The sequence below is a fragment of the Sylvia atricapilla genome, chromosome 24 (assembly GCF_009819655.1).
Source record: "Sylvia atricapilla isolate bSylAtr1 chromosome 24, bSylAtr1.pri, whole genome shotgun sequence".
Lineage (NCBI taxonomy): Eukaryota > Metazoa > Chordata > Aves > Passeriformes > Sylviidae > Sylvia > Sylvia atricapilla.
In genome coordinates, this window is record NC_089163.1 from 706,071 (window position 1) to 729,719 (window position 23,649).

At 53.3% G+C, this 23,649-nt stretch overlaps 3 protein-coding genes across 5 annotated transcripts; 1 reads left to right on the forward strand and 2 right to left on the reverse strand.

The window, feature by feature from the left end:
* Positions 1-28: 28 nt before the first annotated feature.
* On the forward strand, positions 29-8,830 carry UBXN11 (UBX domain protein 11). Its single transcript, XM_066335319.1, has 13 exons — positions 29-35; positions 159-337; positions 1,016-1,073; positions 1,962-2,038; positions 2,514-2,625; positions 3,881-4,098; positions 4,384-4,461; positions 5,292-5,412; positions 5,655-5,657; positions 6,475-6,569; positions 6,778-6,848; positions 7,542-7,691; positions 8,369-8,830. The coding sequence occupies exons 1-13, from the start codon at positions 29-31 to the stop codon at positions 8,532-8,534; spliced, it is 1,335 nt and encodes a 444-aa protein (XP_066191416.1). The 3' UTR covers positions 8,535-8,830.
* Positions 8,831-10,034: 1,204 nt separating this feature from the next.
* SH3BGRL3 (SH3 domain binding glutamate rich protein like 3) lies at positions 10,035-11,916 on the reverse strand. The gene is made up of 3 exons (XM_066335076.1): positions 11,726-11,916; positions 11,282-11,449; positions 10,035-10,956 (listed from the first exon to the last, which is right to left on the reverse strand). Exons 1-3 carry the CDS (start codon positions 11,906-11,908, stop codon positions 10,891-10,893), a joined length of 417 nt encoding a protein of 138 aa, XP_066191173.1. The 5' UTR covers positions 11,909-11,916; the 3' UTR covers positions 10,035-10,890.
* On the reverse strand, positions 11,410-22,865 carry CEP85 (centrosomal protein 85). Of its 3 annotated transcripts, none has more exons than XM_066335042.1 (13): positions 20,507-21,319; positions 19,467-20,179; positions 18,695-18,828; positions 17,778-17,895; positions 17,292-17,477; positions 16,808-16,960; positions 16,564-16,718; positions 16,225-16,345; positions 15,756-15,806; positions 15,562-15,669; positions 14,833-15,052; positions 14,375-14,552; positions 11,410-11,449 (listed from the first exon to the last, which is right to left on the reverse strand). In XM_066335042.1, the coding sequence occupies exons 2-12, from the start codon at positions 20,103-20,105 to the stop codon at positions 14,389-14,391; spliced, it is 2,049 nt and encodes a 682-aa protein (XP_066191139.1). In that variant the 5' UTR covers positions 20,106-20,179; positions 20,507-21,319; the 3' UTR covers positions 11,410-11,449; positions 14,375-14,388. The 3 variants fall into 3 exon arrangements, with proteins under 3 accessions (XP_066191139.1, XP_066191140.1, XP_066191138.1); XM_066335043.1 differs by lacking the exons at positions 11,410-11,449; positions 20,507-21,319 and adding exons at positions 22,128-22,229; positions 22,784-22,865 and having other exon boundaries at positions 12,552-14,552; XM_066335041.1 differs by lacking the exon at positions 11,410-11,449 and having other exon boundaries at positions 12,552-14,552; positions 20,507-21,316.
* Between the last annotated feature and the right edge of the window lie 784 nt (positions 22,866-23,649).

Sequence of the window (23,649 nt, forward strand, 5' to 3'; positions counted from 1 at the left end):
GCTCCAGGGGACAGCACTGAAAAAGGACATGGAGGGTAAAGCCCCTTTGTGATTTGAGGGTTCTGGGCCATCAGTTTTTTGGTGCCAGACCCATTCCTGTGGCCCCCATCACACAACGAGCTGGTGACACCAGGAACCAAGGGATTCCTACCCAAAAGTCCTCCCTGCTGTGGCAGAGCAGGAATTCTGGTGTGGGGTGCCCTGGGAACCCCAGCCCTGCTCACAGCTGTTTGTGCTTTCAGGTCACACTGACGTGGGGCTCGCGTCCTCTCTGGAAGAAAAAATCTCTCTGTTGGAACAAAAAATAGAGAAACAAGCACAGGAAATCCAGCTGAAAGTAAGAGTTAGCCTCTTTCTGAGCCTGCCCTGTGCCCTGCCATGTGAGTTCCACCTCTCAGACCTGTGTGGGCTCAGAAGTTCATAGGTGGCCTGCTGTTAATTACCCAAATGAGCCCTTTACAAAGCAACAGAGCAGTGGGATCAGGCCTTGGGGTGGCAGTGGGGACAGTCTCTGCTGGGACTTCTTGCAGCAGTGACTCTCAGCACCGTGGCACTAAGATCAGCAGCTCTTTGGCTTCAGAATTTTTCTTTTTCCCCCTGTGGTGGTGCATTCCCCCTTTTGTTTTCTGAAACAGCCCCTGCTCACGCAGCAGAGTCATCCTCTCTGCATCACTGACTAGAGTAAATATCTTTTTAAAGCTTAGGACAAATACCTTTTTTTTGTTTGGTTTGGGAGGTTTTTTCAGAAGAGGCTGCAGAGATGCTGGTTTGGTTTCTAGATCAGCCCCTCCCCATGGGTCTGAGCAGATGGAGGACTGGGAGATGGGTCACCTTTTCCTGGAGTTCTCTATTTATCCCATCCCTCATCTGAGCCTAATGAAGGTGTTTGTGAGGTGATTCAGTCCCTGGCTGGGGTGACAGGACCTGCACCAGCCTTGACTAATTGTGCAAACTGTGCCTGGAGGTGCTGAGGCCCAGGAACTGACCCAGGTCATTGTTTGTTCTGCCCCTGAAGGACAGGAGGATTGCTGAACTCGAGGAGAGGATAAAGACTCTTCAAGGAGAAGGAGAAGGTAAAAATTGTTCTACCTTTGGCACCTGTGGGAGAGCTACAGGGCTCTGAGCAGGCTTGGGGACCTCTCTGAGCTGTCCTTGGCTCCAAAACCCAGGAGCCTCCATGGTGAGAGGTCACAGCTACACAGAGGGACCATTTCCCAAAGCAGACCTGCACTTCAACTTGTATCTGTTATTCTGATGTTGTGCAAAACATCATTTCCTGACCTATTTTCTAAGTTCCACGAATGTGAAGCCAACAACAGACACCCGAGGACAGTGAGGAAACCAAAGAGCAGTAAACAGTGCAGAGTTCAAAGAGGCAGGAAAGCTGCTCCTCACAGCTGAGAGAAACCACAAACCCACGTGGAGTCTCCCACAGAATTCCAGGTCCAGCCTAGCTCCAAATTGACCCCAGCTTTCAGTGAGTCACTGGAGGTCTTTTCCCCTGTTCAGCCCCTGAATCCAGCAGCTTTCCAGCCGCAGCTGGAGCCCACACACATTTCCTGCCAGGCTGAGCTGTGTGAGTTCTCCATTTCCTGAGCACAAAACACCAAGAACCTGTGAAACCACAGACACGTGACTTCCCCGTGCTGCCGTCTCAAGACTTCAGCATCCAGCCTCAGACACCTGCTCGTTTTGGGCTCCTTGAGGCTGAGGGAGCCGAGCAATTTCCACTGCATGGTTGCCCACAGCATAAAACTTCCCCAGGGTTGTTCACGACTATCTTTTAGCCTGTCAGCATCGTTGTCAAAACCACTGCAGGGTGACTTGTCACGTTCAGCCCCTGTGTCCTGTGGGTTCACTGAGCACAGGCAGGTGCTGCTGGGGCTCTGCCCTGTGTGACACAGCTCATCCACAGCTCTTCTTGGAGGATCTACAAAGAAACATCAGGTTTTCTCTTACAGATGCTCCTGAAACATACACCACAGAAGAACTGGAAATGAGGTGCATTGAGCTGCAGAGGCAGGTCTTGGAGATGGAGGTGAGGCTGCTCTGCTTGCCCTGAGCCAGCTGACCCTTTGGTTTGAGATCACTGCAGTCCCAGTTTGGCCTTTTTCAAGCTGCTCCTTTGATCATCACAACCCTTCACCTCTGAGAAGAAGGAGCAGGCTGGATGTGAGCAGGAGGGCAGGAGAAGGTTTTAAACACACAAACATCAGTGCCTCCTGCAAGCTTCATTCTGATTTCCAGGGCTGTAGAAATGCTCAGCTCCTGCAGTCTTTGGGCAGTTCCTCTGCCCAAGATTAGAAATCTTTCCTCCTCCCTTTTCCCTGCAGCTGATAGAGCTGCTATCACTGCCCTGCCACAGTCTGTCTGCCTGCCAGGGCCAAGGAGCCCCAAGACAATCTCTTCCACCTCCCTCTGCCTCTCACAGCCACAACTGAGCACTCTCAGGTTCCCATTTCCAGTTTTCTGAAGCTCTGCTCAGCAAAACTGACCTGTCTTTGCTCTTCCAGTGGTTCCTGAATGACTATGGTCTGATCTGGGTTGGAGAGACACGGCTCCAGCTGGAAGATGCAGAATCAGTCCAGGATGAGGAGGAGCTGCCAGCAGGGAGCCTCTGCAAGGGTAAAGCACCAGCACTCTTGGCTGAAGCTGCTGCTCCAGCTCCCACTGCATGCCCAGAGAAGGGAGAGTAGATAAGCACCAACACCTCAGGATCTGGGATCCTGTGCCAAGGTCTTCACATCAGTCCCTCTCAGGGACACAGACACAGAGCAATCTAACAGGAGCTCAGCAGAAGGTTTCATTTTATATTCCTGTATTTTGTGCACCCTTCTGGGGGAAGAACCTGATGAGTCAGCCTTTCAGGAGGACGCCTCACATCAGCTGTTTCCTGCAGAATTCACAAACCCTGCACATTTGCTCTAATGACATTGACACAGAGTGGGTGGAAAAGGGAATCAGGTGCTTTGTGTACACAGGAGCTGTAGTAACCTACCCACAGAGCCTGGCTCCATCAGGGAGTGTTGTTTGCCTTTCCTCCCAGCCACCGCCTGACTCTGCTCTCTGGGGTCCAAACAGCTTTGGCAGTGGCTCCTTAGGAAGTGGTAACTGAAGAAAAAAAAGAAAATTATTTGGATTGTAGAGCCAATGCTGCCTCCTCACCACCATGCAAATGTTAGACTAGACCTTCCCTTAGATGCAGGAGGGGACAGACAGAGGGAGATCAGCAGGAACAGTTTTGGTTTCAGCTCACTGCCCCTTTTCAAGCGTATTTCCGCATTGTCCTTTAGCAACTCGTAAAAAAAGCAGAACAACCAAGGACTTTAACTCAATTTAGACCTTTTCTTTTGTTTCTTCTTCTGACTTCATTCCTCTGTCCCATCACAACCCTTTTACTGCTTCACCCCACCACCCTCAAACAGCCAGACAAACATCCTGGCAGAGTCCCTGCCCTGCTGCAGGCAGCTGCCTCTGTTTACACTGGCACCTGCTCAGCACCTGGGCCCTGATCCATTGATCCAATCTGCTTAATCCAACTCCTGCAGTTCCTCCTCCTGCAGGGCACAGGGACAGCACAACACTCCTGAGAGGATCAGCAAGGCCAGGGGCTGAGTGTGGGCTCCAGGAGCTCTCTGGAGCTCTGAGTTTGCAGCCCCAGCACGGCATCCTCTGCCCTGCCCTTGTGGTTTAGCACACGCCTGCCTGGACCTGGCAGCGCTGCTCCACACCAAAAAGGCTGCACCACGTTCTGTGAACGTGTGAAGGGCAAGGCACAGGCAGCCTGCAAATGTCAGGGCTCAAACACACCTCAAATTCATACAGATAAATCTGCCCGGCCACCAGCCCTGCCCCAGTAACTCTGGTCCCTCTGCCACAGGTGGAGCCGTGGATTGCCAACACCAGATTGACTTTGATTCAGTCTTGGAGAACATTAAGTATTTGAACTCGCTGGTGGGAGAGGGCAGCTCTGAGATCGAGCACACGCCCTGGGGCGCTCGGCTGAGGCGGCCCGAGCACCTCCTCCTCACCCTGTACCGAAACGGGATCGTCATGGGACACGGAGCCTTCCGGCCCTACCGGCACCCGGCCACGCAGGTATGGAACGGGCTGCAGAGCAGCAGTCACCCTGCCAGGGAAGGAGATAAGGCTTCCGAGCTCATCTCAGTCCCACAAAGCAGCCCAGCTGCACACTCGCATCCCCACAGTGCCTTTAGAGCCCTGTATGTCTCGTGCAGTAATTTTTAGAGAGGGAGATCCCGTGTCTTTGATGCAGACCTTTCTGCCTGGCCACAATATCACAAACGGGAGCAGCCCAGCAGAAAGAGCAGTCCTGAGCTCAGAAAGCCCGAGGTGTGACCATGAGCTCTCCTGCTGTTTCAGCAATACCTGCAGGACATCATGGATGGTTACTTCCCCTCAGAGCTGCAGCCACGATACCCCGACGGTGTCCCCTTGCAGGCAAGTGCCACGCCCAGCTTTTGGGCACAAATCGCTCTCCTGATACCCAGGAGAGCTCAGGATTTCTTTGAGCAGTATTCTGGATGGTCCCTACAGCACGGGGAGGCTGAGGTTTGTGGTGCTGTGCAGGTGTCTGGGGAAAAGGAGGCACGGGGGGCACCTGCAGCAGCCGTTACAGGAACTGCTTCAGCATCAAGGGTTAAGGGTTTCTGTGCCTCAATGAACCTGCCTTGGAACAGGGCTTCTGAGAGGACAGCAGGCTCTGTAAGAGAAGCAGCACATGCAGGAAGTTAAGAGCTCTGACACAGAAAGGAGGGGGGGAAAGTTCTCAAATAGTTCCCCTGGAAAAGCTTTTAACGTGAGATTGAACAAGTACCTTTTAAAGAGGATGTAATGAGAGTTTATTTTGCCACAGTTTAAATGGATTTGGCCACCTGAGGTTGTCCTGGGTCCCAGTTTTTGATTTCTCAGAAATGGCAAAGAGTCAAGGCCGCATTTGCAGGCAGAGAGCCTCAGAGGACTCAAATCTAGGTCTTGGAGAGCACCAGAAATGTCAGCAGGCACAAGCAGAGGCTGGACTTCCCCTCTGCCACGGAGAAACCAGGGCACAAGTGCATGAACCGGACAAGGTCAGGGCAGCTGGAGCGAGCTGGGGAGGTTTGAAAGTCACATGGAAGGGGAATTGTGCAAAGCTCTGGGGGCTGAGGTTCCCCAGAACCTGTGCATCATTGGTTTCGTTTGGGGTTTACAACTGCTGCTTGGCATTACTGTGGTTTCTTGGGCCCTGATGCAGCAAGAGGAGCTTGTGCAACAGCCAGATTTGCTTACAGGTCATTGACAGGAGGGACGAGGTGTTTCAGAAGCCAGACCTTCCAGGGAGTTTTCCTGGCCTTGGCCAAGTGGTGGGTACTTCAGAATCCAACAAAGTGCAGGAAACCTCCGAGATCCCAGGTAAAGGCTTAAACCTGCCCCAAAAATGCAGCTCGTTCTTGAGGAGGAGGATTCTTAAACCTTACCAGGGCAGTGCAGGTGGTAGGAGGGGAATGTGAGGGTCTCAGCAAGGAAAACAACACTTTGGGTCAGGGGCTGGTGTTGCCTCAGGAGCTGGGAGCCAGCAGCACACACAGGATCCTCTCAGCATTAGTCCTGCTTAAGAATGAGACGTGGCAAGTAATAAAAGAACAGAAATTCAGCAGGTTTCCAAAAGCCATATCTGCCCTGTGCCTTCCTGAAAGGCCAAGCTCCTTCCACCTTCACCACATCAAAGGATGCTGAGGTAACCCTGCAGGCCTGGGGGGAGAGTTGCTTGCAAACACTGCTCCTTTCTCCTGCAAGCTCATTCCAAAAATGTAGATACTGTCAAGCCAAATCAACCGTGACTGTACTGAATATGGGACAGTTTCTCTTCAGACTTTCACAACAGAAAATGGGACATCAAAGGCCACAGATTCCTCATTTTGCTTCTAGACACTTGCAGTCTGTGTAAGCAATATCTGACAGGGTTGGGAAGTCAAACAGAGAGACAGGAATCAGTAGGTCTGTGGGTGCATCACCAAGTCACCATCATGTGGATCACTCATGAGAAACAGCAGCCTGGTTACACACAACTGTGCTCAGTCACTTTGATGCTAAAGCTAAATATCCCCTTTAGCCAAGCAGTAAAAAAACAAATTGTCCAAGCAAAAAGGAATGGACACCTACAAATACACCCTTAGAAAGTGAAAAAGTGTCCAAGTCTGTACAAATGATGGTAAGAGCTGCCTGCCTGCTGTGCATCCCAGCTGTGCCCTGAGCAGGCTGTGCTCTTCTCACTGTTGCTGTTGACAATCAAACATTTAGTGGGGCAGAAAGTGGGACAGTTGAAGGGAGGAACCCGAGAGCTGCTCTCAGGGATGCCGAGAGCTCTCCCTGTCGGCTGCTGTGCTCTCTCCTCTCACCAAATCAGCCTCTTCTGGGGCCAAAATGTTTGTCACAAAGGTCACACACGGACAGATCCCCCCTCTGCTCTGGTAGGTCCCAAAACCTCCTCGGAGCAGGTTCCTGAGAGGCCCCTGAAGCACAGAGGGAGTGCAGGCAGTGCCCAAGGCATGGCTGGAGCAGCAGCACAGGTATGAGTGGACCCCCAGACCCCCCAGGAGGGGACCAGGGGCGATTCTCTGGACTCGGCTCCCTGCAGAGCACCAACAGCCCCTCCTTGGGCCTCTCCCAGCTCCGTGTAACCTCCAGAGAGGCTGCAGCAGAGCACACGTGGCACTTGGCACTGGCTGCTCTCCCTGCAGCCCAGGCAGGGCTGACACTCACCTGCTTTGCTTGCAGGGCTCTGATGGGCAACAAAGCACCAAGGAATTCCTGGTGGAAGCAGCTGGGCTGGCTGCCCTGGAGAGGTACAGCCCCCCACCCCCTGCCCTGACAGCATCTCCTCTTCCTCCTATTCCATCTCTTCAGGGAGTTCCACTGAGGAAGTAAATGGAGTTTCCCCTTTTAGACCTTAGAAATAGTTAGACAAAAGGCCAAGTTTGGTCCTTTGGGAAAACCACTGAATTTTTCGTGGCATATTTTACATCTCTAACAAAAAGCTTCAGTTGTTCAAAAATGTCACTTATTTATGTGAAAGTTTTCCCAACAGCCAGCCAAGGCCTGAGAGTTTGAAACCACTGAAGGAGCTCTTTGCAGTCATATTAAATGGGAGAACCCCCAGGAAAGTGATGCCCAGGTGGGAGGTCTCACTAACAGCACTTTTCCACTCAGTATTCTGGCAAGCCAAGACCCAAATAGCTGAGGAAAAAAAAAGCCCAAGCAGATTATTTTTAATCAAAGAAGTAGGGCGAAGTACTTACCAGACAGCCCTGGTTTAAAATGAAAAAGCTAAAAAAGGTCCATAACCCTCTTCAAGGCACCTTCAGGCTGGGAAAGCACAGCAGCAGTTTGGGCAGTGGGTTGGTCTGGTTGCCCATGGCCAGACAGGGCCTCATTCCCCTCAAGGACATTCCCAAACATGAATTTCTCTCCCCTGGTCCTGTCATGGAGGCTGTGCCTGCTGAGTGGAGCTCCCTGCTGTGCTGACAGGGGTTTGTGGTCCCCAGGGTGAAGCCAGCTGAGGAGGCTGGGGCTCCTGGCCCTGAGTCCTGCGCTCTGCGTGTCAGGTCCGAGAGCGGGGAGCAGACGTACGAGGTGAGGCTGCAGCTCACAGACACCATCGGGGACCTGCGCCAGCGCCTCGCCCACATCAGGTACTCCACCACTCCCTCCCCTCCTTGCCTCACCCTGTGGGACCCCAGACAGAGGGTTCTGGAAGTCCTGGAGCTTCAAACAGCAGCCTGAGCTGGGTCACAGCCCCAGCCCCGTGCCCACCTGACACTCTCCAGGCAGCAGTGCCACGGCCCTGAGAAGCTCAGAGCATTTCACACCCACCTTTGCCACACAGCAGGAAATAAACTTCTTCTGTCCTTCCAAAATTGCCATCAGATCCAGGCCATGGCTGCCTTTGCCTCCTTCCAGCACTCACCCACCTTGTGCCACCCTTCCCAGGGTGCTGGAAGCTGAGCTGCAGCCTTTGCTTGGCTCAGCCAGCTCCATGTCCCAGCACACTGAACGCTGCACAAGGGCTCCCTCAGCCTGTTGGGGACAGTTCCAGATGGCTGAGGGCCCTCTTTGCTCTCCCCTCTTCCCACTCCTGCTGCAGGCCCTGGCCTCGGTGTGAGCCCAGGATGAGCTCAGTGCTGCCGGGATGCATGAGCCTCCTTCCTCCCCACTGCAGCTGGACAGGCTGCTCCGTGCCTGGCTGGCTGCAGTTCGGGCTGGAAGCCCTTTTTTTCTGCTCTTGCATAACCACAGCTGGATCAAAGCATCTCAGCAAAACCTTTGGGGGATCCTGTGAGTAGCAGAAGATTGTGCTGTTCTTTCCTAGGGGTGGAAACTCGGACTCGTATGAGATCATCAGCACCTTTCCCCAGAGGGTGTACAGGGACAACTCCAGGAGCCTGCAGGAATGTGGGCTGGGCCGCAGTGCCTCGCTGCTGCTCCGGAGGACAGAGCCCTCCCAGCAGGAGGGGAGAGGGCTGCAAACAGCCTGAGAGCTCCTCAGCCCCAGCCCTGCACAGGGAGGGAGCTGCTTCTCACCTTACCCAACCTGCCCTGGCTGGGAAAAAGGGAGAGGTTTTCTTTCCAGATTTAGTTTCACTGTGCCATTACCCGGGATGGAGAAGAGCTGGGAGCAGCCATTTGGCCTCTCCCTTTGGCAGAGAGGGCCAGGCCCTGTCCTGCTGCCTCCCAGGGGCTGCTGTTCCCCAGGACAGGTGGGTGCCAACACGGGGACACTTCCAGCAGCTCACCTGGCCTCCAGGCCTGGCTCCTCATCTCTGTGCAGGTTACAGAGCTGACCCCTGGCAGCTTCACTGCAGTTCCTTAGCTGTGCTCAGGGACTCTGGAGCAGCGGGATGGGCACATGGACACATGGCCAGGGGCAGTTTGCTTCCTACACACAGCTGCTCCCCACAGATTTCACCTGCACTGACACCAGGGGACGAAAGGCTCAGCTCCACGGTCTGTGCTGGAGCTAAAGCTGAAGGCCTTGAGCCATTGCAGCGCTGGGGCTGAGCCAGGCTCGGCTCAGCCGGGAGATCCTGCTGCTGGGTTTCCTGTACGTGCACAGCTCCTTCCCTTGGACAGCCCCCAGCTGCAGCGGGGCCCAGGCTCAGCCTGGAGGAACCCGCCCTCCTCCTCCTCCTCCTCCTCCTCCCTGCCGGCGCTGGATGCTGCAACAGGACACCGTGTCATTGGAGACGAGCACAATCCCTCCGCGGCGTCTCTGCCGAGCCCTGAATAAAGCATCTTCCTCCCTCTCCCGTGGGCTGGGGCTGCACTTTTCCCTTTCCCCAGCACATTCTTCCCATTCCAGCTGTGACAAGCTCTCACTTGACTCGCAGCTGACAACACTCCCACTCATGCGAGGCAGGCCCTTCTGGCAGCCTCCCTCCTCGCAGAGACCCAGCCCTCATTAAAGGCTCCCAATAAAACCCTTTATCTCAGCTGCAATTTCCACTTTAGATTTCAAAGGCACGGTTGCCGTGGGAGCTCAGGGCACCCAGAGCTCTTCCCGGACACCTCTGACCAGAGCTGCACAACTCAAAGCCTGGAAGCAAACCAGCTGCTTCCACAGCAGTGACTCAACCCACACAGCTCTCCCTCAGCTTCCTCCTTTTCCCACCTGTAGCAGAGTCAGGAGCAGCTGTTTCCCCTGCCCCTCTGTACCTGGTCTGGGCAATCTTTGTGCCAGGGGTTTGTTTTTCATCGGGCTGAGGCTGTCCCTGCCCCAGGCTGTCCCTGTCACCACGCAGAGGAGAGGAATGCTCTGGTACCTGTCACTGCTGTGCCGTAGGACATTCAGACACGTCCTGTGAGCCTTTGATTAGCAGCAGCAATCTAAGGTGTTAAGATCTTTCTGTCGGGCTGCAACAGCATGTACAACCCACTCAGCTTCTCAGCTGGAAATGACTCACCATCCTTAGGTAGGGTGATGTTTAACCTGTAGCCAAAATAAAACCGAATTTAAAAGAAATGCAGGAGTAGTGCCGTGAAAGGTACAGTAACATTTAATAGCATCTCGGAAGACAACACTGGTTATAAACTTGCTTTTTGGCAGGAAAACAAAATGCACTTGGTCCAGGATTGCAAAAAAGCCAACTCAAAGAGGAAAGATTGGACAGCTGGAGCATCAGCTGTTCTGGGGCAGCCCTGAGCCATTAATGCTCACAAGGGAGCCTGCTCAGGGTGGAGGGCGGCCAGAGCAGCACAGATCCTGCTGCCTGCCCCACCCATTTTCCCAGGACAGCCTTTGTCCCCAGCTCCACCGTGGTGGGCACTCGGGCCCCCCAATTCTGTGCAGTATTTTTGCATTAAATTAAGACAAAAAAAACCCCCAAAAAACAACACAAACCCAACCCTTTACTTAGTTGCCATAATCTCTGCAGTTGAGATGAAGAGGAGGGGAAAAAGAGGGAAAAAAAAAGGAAGTGAGGCAGCAGAATTTACAATTTTAACAGCAACTGGGAGAAGTGGGAAGTACCGTGCAGCCCTAAGCCCTTCCCTCCCGAGGCAGAGGAGGGGGCTGAGGGCCAGGGACACCTCGCACAGCCCCGGAGGCTTTGCTGTTTACAGAGGCACTGGAAGCTGCCGTGAGCCAGGCCCAGCTCTGCTCACAGGCCAAGCGAGCGTCACACGTTTCTTTGGATCCCTCGGAGATGATTTCGGGGTTAGGAGGCAGGAGGGAGTCGGAGGCAGCTGCAATGAGGAGTTTTGGTCGTGGTTTTTTCCCTGTGCTGGGACACGAGTCACGGTGCCAGGACAGCACTGACAGGAGGAGGTGAGGGTGGTCGGAGATGAGGGCGCCCAGGAATGCAGGTAGAGTCCAGGATGGGAGGGGAGCAGGGCTCAGGCCAACTTCAGGAACTCCTGCAGAGTGTTTTGCTCCACAGCTTCCACGAAGAGCTCGTAATCCTGCAGGGAAACGCCACACGCTGCTCACGGGGCAGGAGGGGCCCTGAGCCCACGGCACAAACTGCTCCACAGCCCCGGCACCACCCGAGGAGGACAGGACAAAGTGGGCACAGCCCCACTGCCACCCAAAGGCCCCTCCCCGCCTGGTCCCTTTCCCCAAGGCAAAAATCCTGGCAGCACCTGGTCTCTGCACCTCCCAAGAGATAACTTACAAGACGTACAAGTCACATCTTGCACATCTGCAGCAAAGCCAAGGACAGGAGGACATCCTCCACCACCCAAACCCCGGGTGCCACCCCCGGGGCAGTGCCCTCAGTGCCCTCACCCCGCAGTACTGGTCCCCGTTGACGATCTGGGGTGGGATGGCTTTGGGGTTTCCTGCCTTCGCCCTCATCTCCTCCCGGAGAGCGTTGTCCTGGGAGATATCCACCAGCTCGTACTTGATGTTCTTCCCATCAAGGATTCGGGTTACTTCGCTCTGTTGGGATTTGATCTGGAAGGCGGGTGGGAGAGGCAGGTTACGGGGAGATGGAGAGGAGCCCAGGGGTGGGCACAGGCTCAGCACAGCGCCCGCGGTGCGGACCCCGCCTGCGTGGGGGGACACCCGGCACGGAGGGGCGGCTTTGGGGAGAGATGGGGACGCTGCAGCGCCAGCAGGGGAGGGGACACGGAGGATGGGGCGGGGGGCTTCGCTGCTCCCCGGGAAGAGAGACGCCCACCCCCGGGAAGAAGGGCCCCGGAGCAGCCCGCCCTGCCCGCCGGCGCTCACCTCCCGGGAGCCGGTCACCGAGGTGCTGTAGACCTTGAGGGTGCTCATGGTGCGATCGCGGCCGCTCCCAGCGCTCAGCCCGGCGGAGGGAGGCAGCGACGGAGCGATGGAGGGAGGAGCGGCAGCCCCGCCGCCGCCCGGCATGTGACCGCGGGGGCCAATGGGGCCGGCGGGCCCGGGCATGCGGCCTCTGCGGGGCCGGCCACGGGACACCGCCCCGGCACCGCTCCCGGGGGCGCGGGGAGCTGCCGGTACCGCTCCCGCCGGGCACCCACCGGTACCGCTCCCGGGGGCGCGGGGAGCCGCCGGTACCGCTCCCACCGGGCACCCACCGGTACCGCTCCCGGGGGCGCGGGGTGGCACCGGTACCGCTCCCGGGGGGCGCGGGGTGGCACCGGTACCGCTCCCGGGGGGCGCGGGGTGGCACCGGTACCGCTCCCGGGGGGCGCGGGGTGGCACCGGTACCGCTCCCGGGGGGCGCGGGGTGGCACCGGTACCGCTCCCGCCGGGCACCCACCGGTACCGCTCCCGCCGGGCACCCACCGGTACCGCTCCCGCCGGGCACGGGCCACCACCGGTACCGCTTCCACCGGACATGAGGAGCCGCCGGTACCGCTCCCGCCGGTACCGGTACCGGCCCCCAGAGCTTCTCCCTCCCCACGCAGGACGGCCTCGCACGGGTGGGTCAGAGCAGCTTTATTCGATACTGCAAATACTCGACACAAACAAGCGCTGAGACGGAGTTTGGTACAAAGACACGGAGCCCGGCGGGAGCGGGCACAACGCGGGGGACCCGCGGGGGACACGCGTGGCACGAAGAAGGGGACACCGTCCTGTCGCCCTGGCCCCGGGTGCTGTGCAGCAAAGGGCCCAAGGTTTCCCCAGCACCAGCAGCAAAGAGCACGGGGGTCACCCTCAGCTGTGCAGGAGGATGAGGAGAGGACACGGCCTGGGACAGCCCCAGGCAGCAGCTGAGGTGGTTTCAGCCACAATAATCTCATCTCAGAACCACCTCTGCAAGGGCAGAGGGCAAACCTGTCCCCTCTCAGCACCCGTGAATGAGATCTTGCACCCCCAAAGCAAAGGGGAGAAGGAGATGGTGCCCAAACCCCCTAAGAACCTGCAGGAGCCAGCAGAGCTCCTGGCAGTCAGGACAAACCGCTTCAAAAATAGCCCTGGAGATGTGTGTGCTCAGGACACAGCCCCAGCAGCCTGGGGACAGCCACGGGCAGGAACAGAACACCCAGGGAGAGCAGGACAGACACACAGACACGGCCAGGCACACACTGCTGCGTGCTCCCCGTGTGGGACAAACCAACCAGTTCCTTGCCACCATGCCCCATGGTGGCCAAACACAGAGAACAAAACAGATTTGGTCTTAAAATTTTAACACAAATAACAAAAGCATTTCTGCCAAACCCAGGGCTCACAGCCCCAACATGAACCAAGAGCAGCCAAACAACACAAGTGTCAGCAAGGATCTTTCCCTGTCATAACTCGGCATCTTGCTGGTAAGTCCAGCTGAAAACCAAAGTTTCAGACTCAGTAGTGTGAAGCTGTCACTGGGCTTAGGGAGGGCTGTGGTACAGTGACACTGATCCCACAGTGATTCATTTAGAAATCCCATTACTTGCAGAGGAGCAGGGAAGGAGGGACAGGGCTGTGACAAAGCCCAAGTGGCCACTGCCTTGCAGGAAGAGCTCCCTGTGCCACTCCCTCCACGTGAGGACCAGTATGGCTTTGTCCCAGTAAAGCAGAGGTGTGTCCCCACGGGCACAGAGGCTCCTGGAGGCTCTGGCAGGGGCCACAGACACTTGGGCTCCCCAGGACTGTTTGTGATGGCTCTAAAAGGCTGTGAGAGGGAAGAGCAGCTCCTCACCTGCCAATGGATGCATTAGGCACAGAGCAGAGTGGGGGCAGAGGGTTCTTCCAGCTCATTAAGGCACTTCAGCATCAATCCACTTCCCCTGCAGTCTGAATCACAGCCCTCTCCCAGTGTTATTTCAGGGGGACACAAGGCTTAAGGCTTCTGTGGTAACAGTGCCCAGGAGGAGCATTTTTAGAGTCTTTTAGTGTTGCTTTATTCCTCAGTAAAGACATTGCTTGCATTTACCTGAGGAAAGCAGACCCTGCTCCATCAATCCGAGGCAGTAAGTAAATGCCAGCAGTGTGACTGGCACACCTGCCTGCCTGTGGAATCCAGATCTCCCACAAGCACTGTGATAACCCTCTGGTCCCACTGGTCACACAGGACCTGCACAGGGAGGTTTATCAGCAAGACCAGGGCATACATTTCCTTTTAGCCACGATTTTAACTGTCACATTTGCACGTTCAGCATTTGACATGCCTGGAAGGCGAGCCAGAATTCATCTCCCAGCATCAGAGACCACAGCAGCTCCAGCAAACACAGCATAAAACACATTCCACAAGATCAAAGCTACTGCAAAGCCTGACACCGAAGCCCTGAATTAGCCCAGTTAGCCAGTCAGCAGCTGAACACTTCTGGCAAATAAACCCCCTGATTCCTCACAGATCAGATAAGTCACACTTCCTGTACCCGAGCAGAGGGATGGTAAAGTGCTGAATAGGTTTAGGGTTGTAGGAGCACAAGACTCCTGAGAGTTTCAAGTCTTCATTCCCTGTCTTACTTTGGGAGTGTTCTTTACTGGGTGATGCAGTTGTCTCCCATGTCCTGAGCGTATCTGTCAGAAATTGCAGTCCTCAAGTCCTCCACCTCCTTGTGAAGCTGTTTCACCTCCACCAGTTTCTTGGCCAGTCCATCAGGGCTCAGCAGGTCATCCTTCTCCTTCACAGGGTACTGCACAGCTGTGGGGTCAGAGCAGGGAGTCTCCTCACATGCAGTTCTCAGCAAGGATCACACACATTTGCAAGTCAGCCAGAAAAACCAACTCACATTTGCAAAAGAGGTTCTACTTAACATTCAGTTATTACAACATGCACCTTTGAAGCAAGACAACCACAGAAAGAGTATTCAGAAGCCCAGAAAGAGGAGAACTTTCCATGCTCTGTGTGAGTTATTTAATTCTGCCACAGCACGGAAACGGAAAGGTTTGTTCTGCCGTCACTCCAAAGAAAATGTACTTACAGTGAATTCCCAGGAGCAGAGAGAGGTTGGGGTCCTTGCCCTGAGCCCTCTGGGTGACAATGCTGTAGACAGACTGTAGATCCTGCAGGCAGCTGGCCAGCTCCCCGTGCAGCTCCTGGGCCAGGTGGGCTGTGTCAGGCAGGGGCTGGGCTGTCACCTGCCGCAGCCGCTCCTGCAGCGTCAGGTTCTTCTCGATCAGGTCCTGGTTCTGCACAGACAGCTGGGCACAGGGACACGCCATGTCAGGGGCACTGCTGCCACTGCCACTGCCCTGCTCTGTGATGGCAGGAGCTGCTCTGCACCCAGCCCCTCCAGAGGAGTGAATGTCACTCCACACAGGGACTGGATCCAAAGGGAAGTGCTCCATGAAGCTGCACTGTCCCTGCAGAGGTTTCTGCAGTGAAAGCTTCCAGGGGCTTGTGCACCCTGAGCAGTGGCTGTGCCTTGTCCCCAGGGCTGTCCCCTGAGGCTGGGCTCTGCCTGGACTCCAGTTCTGCCGCCCCCAGCTGGCGAGCTCGGCCTCCTCCATCCCATCCCATCCCATCCCCACGAAGTTCCCGAGGCACAGCCTGCTTCTCTCCTGCTTCCCAGCAGGGCACGGCTCCTCTCACAGCCCTGACAGGACCACTGACAGCGGGAAGCAGGAGAGATTCAGCTGCTGACTCAGCTCGGGGCTTTGCTAAAAGACATCCCACTGTTCATCCAGTGGCACTCCAAACACCCCCTGACCTCTTTCACGGCAGCCCGGAGCTGCTGCAGAGCATTTTCCCTTCTCATGCCTTCCTCCTTCAGAGCTTGGCTTGTCCCCTCTTCCTGGGCCACCTGTTCTTCCAGGCTCTGGAACAGACCATGGGACACACAGTAAGTCTGACTCATTCCACAGCATATTCTCAGGTCCTCAGTTCCTCCCTGTCACCTCTCACCTTGACTTGCAAGGATAACTGCTCCATCTTCTTCTGCTTTTTGTCCACAATCTGGAATTAAAAACAGAGGCGTCAGAACTGGCCACACAGATCCAGTAATGCCATCAGGAATCCTCCTTCAGTAGGACAGCATTTCCTTCTCTTTCCTGCCCATTTACTGCTCCAATCACAGGGGCTCTTAGGAGTGGACTTGGATAAAAGGCACCATTAGATTTATCAGCTAAAACCAGACCAGAGGCATTTTATTCTTGTGGTTTTCCTCTCCCCTCTTCTGCATTTTGCAGCTTCTCCCCAGCATTACTGGAGAAGCGTGTGGTTATCACACAAGAACATCTTTTACAACCCTGCAGTCTGGAATTCCAGGAACTGCTGCTTCAGTGCAATTTAAAAATCCCCCATTTCATCTGCATGCCTGGTGTGACTCAGTGGAAGGAAAAACGTGTGATTCCTGACTGGGACAGCCCCTTACCTTCCTGAGGCAGTCACACTCCTTCTTCAGAGAGTCGTGTTCCATTTTCTGCCTCTCCCCATCCTGGACAGGGGGTCCTCTCTCTGCATTCTTTGCATACTGCTGCAGCTTGTCCTGCAAGCTGCAATTACAGAACAACATGGGGAAAAACAGTTTTATTTACAATCTCTCCCCCTTTACTTCAAGGAGGGAAACAATAGGAGAAGTGAAATTCATTTCAAATCAGCTGTCAGGATTGCCCTGTTTGCATCCCAGCCCACCACCTGCCAGGGCTGTGCATCCCCTTCCTTGTGCAGCAGCTCCTGCAGTGCCCACAGGAAGCTGATTCCTGCTTCCCACCTGTGCACAGTGGACAGAAGCTCCATCTCTTTGTGTTTTTGGGTCTCCAGCTGCAGCTCTTGCTCCCTGAAAGCAGCCTGGACATCTCCAAGCTCTCTTTCCAGTGCCAGCACTGTTTCCTGCAGGGCAGCAGTCTTCAGTTCAGAGTCCTTCAGCTGCAACAAAAGGGGAGGAAATGGAACTAGAGAAAAGTCACCTGAGAAAGTATGTGAAGAGCCACCACTGCAGCTCAGAGGGGTTTTACCTTCTGACTCTGTTTCTGGTGGTCCTCAAGGGTTGGAAGATCAGCCAGGTATCGTTCCAGGGTCTCGATTCTCTGCTGTCTCTCTCTGTTTTGTTCAGATTCCTTCTGGCATTTCTTTTTAAGGTTATTAATGTGTTTGTCTCTTCCCTTTACCTGCAGGGACAGTCACAAACAAGTTCAGTTTATTTAATTTCTTATTTATTCCCCAATCTTCTGTAAGCCCACTCATTTAGCTTTTTGCACACCACACAACACCAAAATACAAGACCCCCTTAACTCATTTCTGCTCATTTAGCTAAAAACAGGCATTTTTGGGTTAAAACAGGAGGCACTGAAATGCTCCTAACTGCAGGAGGAAAAGCTTTTGCTTGTAAACCATAGTCTATAATGAGACAAGACCTGCAGTTACTGATTACCACAGAAAAGCTTCACCTCAGCACTACACCGACAAGAAAACACCATTTCTAGAGCAACAGGATCATACCCTTTCCTCCTGCTTCTTTAACTCCTCTGCATGTTTCTGCATCGTTTCTTTCAGGGACTCCCGGACCAGCTTCACATCCACCTCTGCAGCAGCCAGTTTCCTCTCCAGCTCAATGTTCTCCTTACTGAGGGCCTCAGTCTTCTCTGTGAACTGTGCTCGCAGGAAGGCGTTCTCCCGCTGCAGCTCCTGCAGGCAGGGACAGCCCCACAATTTGGGGGTTATAAACTGGCCCAAACTGGTGTGTCCTCGTCCTTCCCAGTTCCCAAACGTCCCTCAGCCCATCTGACACACTCTGGAATGGCACCTGGCAGCGCTGCCAGGTGTTGGCATCCTCAACACAGCTTTAATGCAACCACAGGGCCTCAGGATATCACAGGGGGCACAGAGGTGATGGTAACTCCACACGAGGGGTAATTTATGATTTGGCTCAGCAGCAGGGGCAGGGCACTGGATACAGGCTGTGTTTCTCACTGACACCTGCTGTACCTGCATCCTCAGCATGTAGACATCTCCATAGGACGCTGGGCAGCCCAGCAGGGCACTGTGAACCTGCAGCTCACTCTCCCGGACCTTCTGCTCCAGCTGGGAAATGTGCTGCCTTTGTCTGTAACAAAACAGGCAATTCACTCCTCTCAAACATAGGGAGCAGCAGCACAACACCAACAGTGCCACAGACACAGCACTGCTGCTCCACACAGTGACGAGCAGAGCAGAAGCAGAATTCTGCAGCTCAGAGCTGCAGAGAAATAAAGGTTTGACCTTTTTTACAATTCTTATTAACTTTTCTTCCCTTCTCTCCCTTCAAAACCCTTTCCCCAACCATGACTGCAGATAAAACACACAAGCCTTGCAGGTTTTGGAGGATCCAGCTTGACTCTGGAGCTTAGGAGTGAAATGAACAGATGACTCAAAGTAAGGAAGAAAAAGTATTTACAGTCCAGATGCTGAAGATACTTTTCATCAGGACTTACTTTGGCAAAAAGCTCATGCACCACTAGCCTTAGGTAAGAGAAATGCTGTTTGCCAGCCCAAAGTTACAAAACCCAAATTTAAAATAAAGCTCTCAAGGAGCTCCCAGAAAGTCCTTAAACAAAAGAGGCAGTTATTTTGACATTCCAGATAATCATGACATGAACAGAAATTTTTATCCGTTATAAAAGACAGAAAATCGTAACTAAAATTAATTTCTTCAAGTCCTTCAGGGATGATCATCCTAATTCCAAGGAGGAGAGAAGAGCTCAGGTTGTTCTCTAAGGCCCTTATATTGTTCTTTGCAACAAGACAAATCAACTGGGCAAAAGGGACTCTGAGAAATGAGCCTTCCTTGGCACTTTCCAAACCTTTCCTTTCCAAATGGCCATGGACTGGAGTCTTTAAACCACATGTCAGTGTCAAAGCCTCACCTGTCAATGAGGAGCTCCTTCTCCTTGAGCAGGTTTTCGTTGGAGTTCAGGATATTGATCCACTGAGCTGGGTCAGGTGCAGGCAGGGATGGGGAATACATCGAGGAATGGGGGCAGGTGCCTCCATTTTGTAACTGCAAGAGGGGACAAAACAAGGAGGGAGAGGTCTGTGCCCCACAGGGGTAATTGCAACACTGCTGGAGCTATTTTGCACACTGTGTGCTCATCTGCATGCCAGGGCACAGCTATTTCAGTCTCTGTTGATGTCCAAGAACAAGAAACTTTCCCCAAGCACAACTGGAGATTAACAAATAATTTTAGATCACTGTGCTAGCTGGCTGGAAACAATTTGTCTCTGTTAGGGTACAGTTGGTGGGAGGTGGTAAACAAACAGTTTCCACCTAATAAACTGCTGTTATTTTCATGTATTTTTTTTTCAAAAAAAGTCTTTCTTAACCCTAGGTGCAGAATAAAGCTATTCTAGACAGTGTTAAAGCCTCTTGGCATGCTTTTTCTTCACAGTTTTTATCAGACAGGCTGTTTCAGCTCTTGGTCTGGCAGGTGGTGCAGCCCTGTAACATAACCCAGGGCTGCTCTGTCAAACGATACCTGTGACACCACAGGCTGTAAAAACAGACCATTAGGAGACTTTGGGTGCCACTCAGGGAGAAGCACGAGACATTTTCCTCCTGGCTCCTCAGTCTGGGGGACAACAATTCCTGACTAAAGAGACAAAGAAGGGTTTCAAGTTCACACAGCCACAGCCGCCTACCTGCATCTGCTCCACCTGCAGCCGCACTTTGTCCAGCTGCTGCTTCCAGGCACTGAGCTCGCAGACTCCCTGGTGGGGGTGCAGAGTGCAGCCTTCCTGCAGCCAAACCCGGCCTGGGGGAGCTGCCACAGGTTTGGGATAGAAGCTGTTGGCCTGGAGTCCTCCTGCTGGCATCATCCTGCTCCCGCCGGGCCACGTCCCGTCCCGGGGCTCGCAGGCTCCGTTGGCCCCCGGCGCCTGTTTGCTCTCTGGCAGCACCTGGAAATGGTCCTTCCCTGCCTCAGAGCTCGGGTTGAACTTGTGGCACCTGTGCAGAGGGTCAGTGCACAGACTGTCCAGAAAGAGAGACTGGTTAAGGGTGTGCTCCACGGCAGGGGTGTCGAACTTCCAGGCGTCTTCTGGCCGGGTGTGGTCGGCAGCAGGGGGCCAGGAGTGCTCGCAGCCAGTGTCCCCTGCAGCCCCGTAGAGACGCAGGAGGTCCCTGGGTGGCACCTGAGAGGGCTTCCCGGCGTTCAGGTCCCCGTTCCTGGCCAGCCCTGGGACAGAGGCTGGCACAGCAGGCTTGGCAGAGCCCTGGGGACAGCCCTGCTCCCCTGCGGGGCACAGCTTGGAGGGCGAGGCACCCAGCGTGGAAGGCATAACGTGGGCTGTTGGAATGGTCACCTGGGTTTTGATGGGGTGGAATGAGGAACCGCTACCGGAGGTGCAAAAGTCTGGGGGAAGAAGAAGAGAGATACTCTAATTACAGTCCTGAAAATACAATCCTCCAGTGAGCTTTCCAAAATGATTTTAAAACCAGTTCCTTTCCCACTGAACACGTCCTCCTAAGCAGCAGCATGACTCAGGCACACCTGCGCTCCCCTTCACTACAACTTTCAGGAACCTGTTGACCCTTTCCTACCACCACAGGAAGAACCCGAGTTTAATCCATATTTTTAATCCTTGTAAGTTACTCTAGTACAATCTTGAATCAACAGTGTTATCTTTCCCTAGGTTCAGAAATCAAGTCCTTGATAGTGAATAAAAAGGCTGAGACTTACTGAGCTGAACACTGAGCCCGTGATCCTGCTCTGCCCGTGCCACAGCTCAGCGACTCCAAAGCATGAGCAGAGCTAACAGGAGCCTTCCCTGAGCCCATGGTGAGCCTCCAGCATTGCTGACCCCCAGGATCTGCCCTTCCAGCTCCTCCAGGACACCACGGCAAGAGCCTGTCCCAAGGCTGGGGCAATGGCTCTCACCTATGGCCACAGGAAGTGAGACAGAGCCCCTTGTCCTGCCAGAGGGGCACCAAACCTGGCTGCAGGCAACTCGGGGTTATTCTTAGCAGCTCTCAGATTTCAATACAGCAACAGCAAGGGCTGAGAAAGGCAAACAGCAAAGTGCCTGTTCCCACTCCTCGTCCCGAGACGTTCTGTGTCGCAGAAATTCCAGGTTTCTCCCAGGAACACACAGCTGATTTCCTCATGGCTCTGGCCAAAGGCCCATCCCCACGTGATGCTCTAACAAGTCCCCCTCCCACCTGTTTGTACCCTCCAAGCATTGCTACAACAATAAATAAACACTACAATTTGAATACAGCCCAAATCAGATGCTGCAAAGACCAAAACCACAATACAGGAGAACTGTTGCATTAAAGCACTCAATTCCTTTCATCAAAAATGAGCAGTGAGGGCAGAAAATCTCTCAGCCACTGCTTGGCTGTGCCTGGGAACTCCAGAGAACACCATGCTGCTGGGCAGCTGCAAGCACGTTCACCTTGGCAAAGAGAAGAGACAGCACCATTTCCTTTTACAGCCCCTAAATTTATCCCCTGGTGTCACTGTCAGGAGCCCGAGTTCCCTCACGTGGGGGTGCTGCAATCAGTTCCTTGAGCGTGCTGAGGGTCCCCACAGCAACATTTCTGACTAATGTACTGAGCTCAGCGTGCCCCAGCAGCAGCCAGGGCTGCAGGTCACCCTACAGATGTCACCTTACGACACAGCTGTGACATCACCAGTGCTCACAGGGGCCACTTCCCAAAGGGAAATCATCTCCCCTGCCCCCACCTGCCAAATGGGTGTTTAATTATCCTGAGAGAGGCCTGATGGAACACTTAAACACGTGCTGGTGTAATATTTCTAGCAATGCCTCCAACAGCCAGACCTGCTAAAGCCTCCATTTCTCTGGCACATTATGAGGATCTACAGCTCATTCCAAAGGCTCCCCGGAACACAGGGATGTGGGGAGTGTTTTAAGGAATACCACAAAGTCCCTCATTACTGAAAAGACAATCAATGAAGATGAAGAAAAAGCCCAGGTGGACAGGATTGCTGGGAGCAGGAATTTCACAGAGCGTGCCTCAGCTGAAGGCCAGGCTGCAGAGTTCTCAGCTCTAACACTGCACAGCCAAACACTTCTGCACAAAGGCACTTATAAATTATTCCCTAAAAAAAATATAATTCCAAAACATCACACAACAGACGTGCTGATAAATCCCTCATTGGACAACAAGAACCAGCCAGTCGCCAAGAGTGGCTTAATCAGCTCAAAGCACGGCAGTGAGACAACAACCAAGCTCAGAGAAACACCCAGTGCCCTCCTCACCCTGGACACGTGGATTTGAAATGGTTTCAGACATTCTGTGCCCTCGGGGTGTTACATTGTGGCCCAGGGGTGCCTCACCCTCGGAGCAGGAGGTGCCCACGCCGCTGTCGCTGCCCTGGGACTTCACCGACCTCTTCCACTCAGCCTCCAAAAACCTGCTCTTCTGGCAGCTGCTGGGGTCTGGAGAGGAGAAAAAAAAAAAAAAAACAAACCAAAACCCAGGGATTTTTTATGCTTTAATTAAGCCATATGTAATTACCAGCGCTTCCAAACCCTTTGCTTCGCTCCCCTGTGTTCCTGTTGGGAAAAATATCCTTTGCAAAAGGAAAGGGCAGGAAGAAGCACAGGGAAGTCAAATAGTATCAACAAGAGACTGAAAAACAACCTGGGTAAGGAAGTCAGAATGCAGAAGCTGTAAATTATATTCCCATTGATTGGTTTGGTCATGTTACACCCAGCTGGTGCTCTGACTAAAGAGGAGCAGTACAGCAAAACTGGGCACGTTAAAGAGGTATTTTTGCATTAACTCTAAAGAACTCTCCCAGCTTCGTTAGCTGACAACTTAAAGGAGAAATTCCTTATCAAATGATGGCTGAAAAAGCAGGCAAGGGTAGAAAATAAGACTTGGAACACAAGGCTTCAGGTAGAGAATCTTCTGAGGGCCACGTGTGTCCTCAGAGAAACTGAAACAGGATCCAACAGCAGCAGGGCTTTGGAGAAAGGAGTGTCCTTACCCAATGGATTCTTCTGCAGGAGCCTCAGGTCTGGATCTTTCTCAGGAGCAGCCATCTTTTCTATCTAGAGAGCTGGATAAATGAATAAAAATCTTATTTTGAGTATAATCCACACCCTGTTCCTACTAACAGCAGCTACTCATCAGAGTAGCACAGCATTTAGTATTAGCTAATTAGTATTTAATTAACTTCTTCTAATTTAATTTAGTATTTAAATAGCTTCTCCCAATAATACCCATTTCCCCCCTGCAACAACACTTTTAAAAAAAAACCCTTTGTAGGTTTTCTTTATGCCTGAGAAAGGAGAATTCCTGTTTGCACCATTCTCCAGGTATTCAGCAGCTCCTGGTATGTCCAAGGCAGGTATTTATGGAGTACCTGTCACTGCTGTACCTGCACACTGATTCTGTGTCTACAGAGACTGAAAATTCCTCTTTAAAAGTCTTAACTCTCAACCAGATCATTTCTGCCCTCTGTAGAGGTCACTCAGCAACTACATGAGGAAAAAAAGTCCTTCAAAAAGCAGCGTTGCTGTGCCATAAATAGCATTTTTTTAATCTGCTCAGAGTTTTGGGTTAATTCATCCATTTCTCTGAGTGCTTCAGACAGTGATTTTCCTGTCTCTGATAATACAAGTGCAATTTACATCTCCCCAGGGGAAATTCAAGGCCTCTCCAAACCCATATTCAGTCCTTAATGAGCAGCTGTTACAGATTTTGGTTAAGCTGACTCAAAGAGCTCAGAGAAGACATTAATTCCTAGAAAACATTCATATACACAGATGTTACAACCTAGGAGAAACACTGGGAATACAACAGGATAATGAACCAGAAACAGCATTTTACTCAGCAAAGAAACGAAGCACT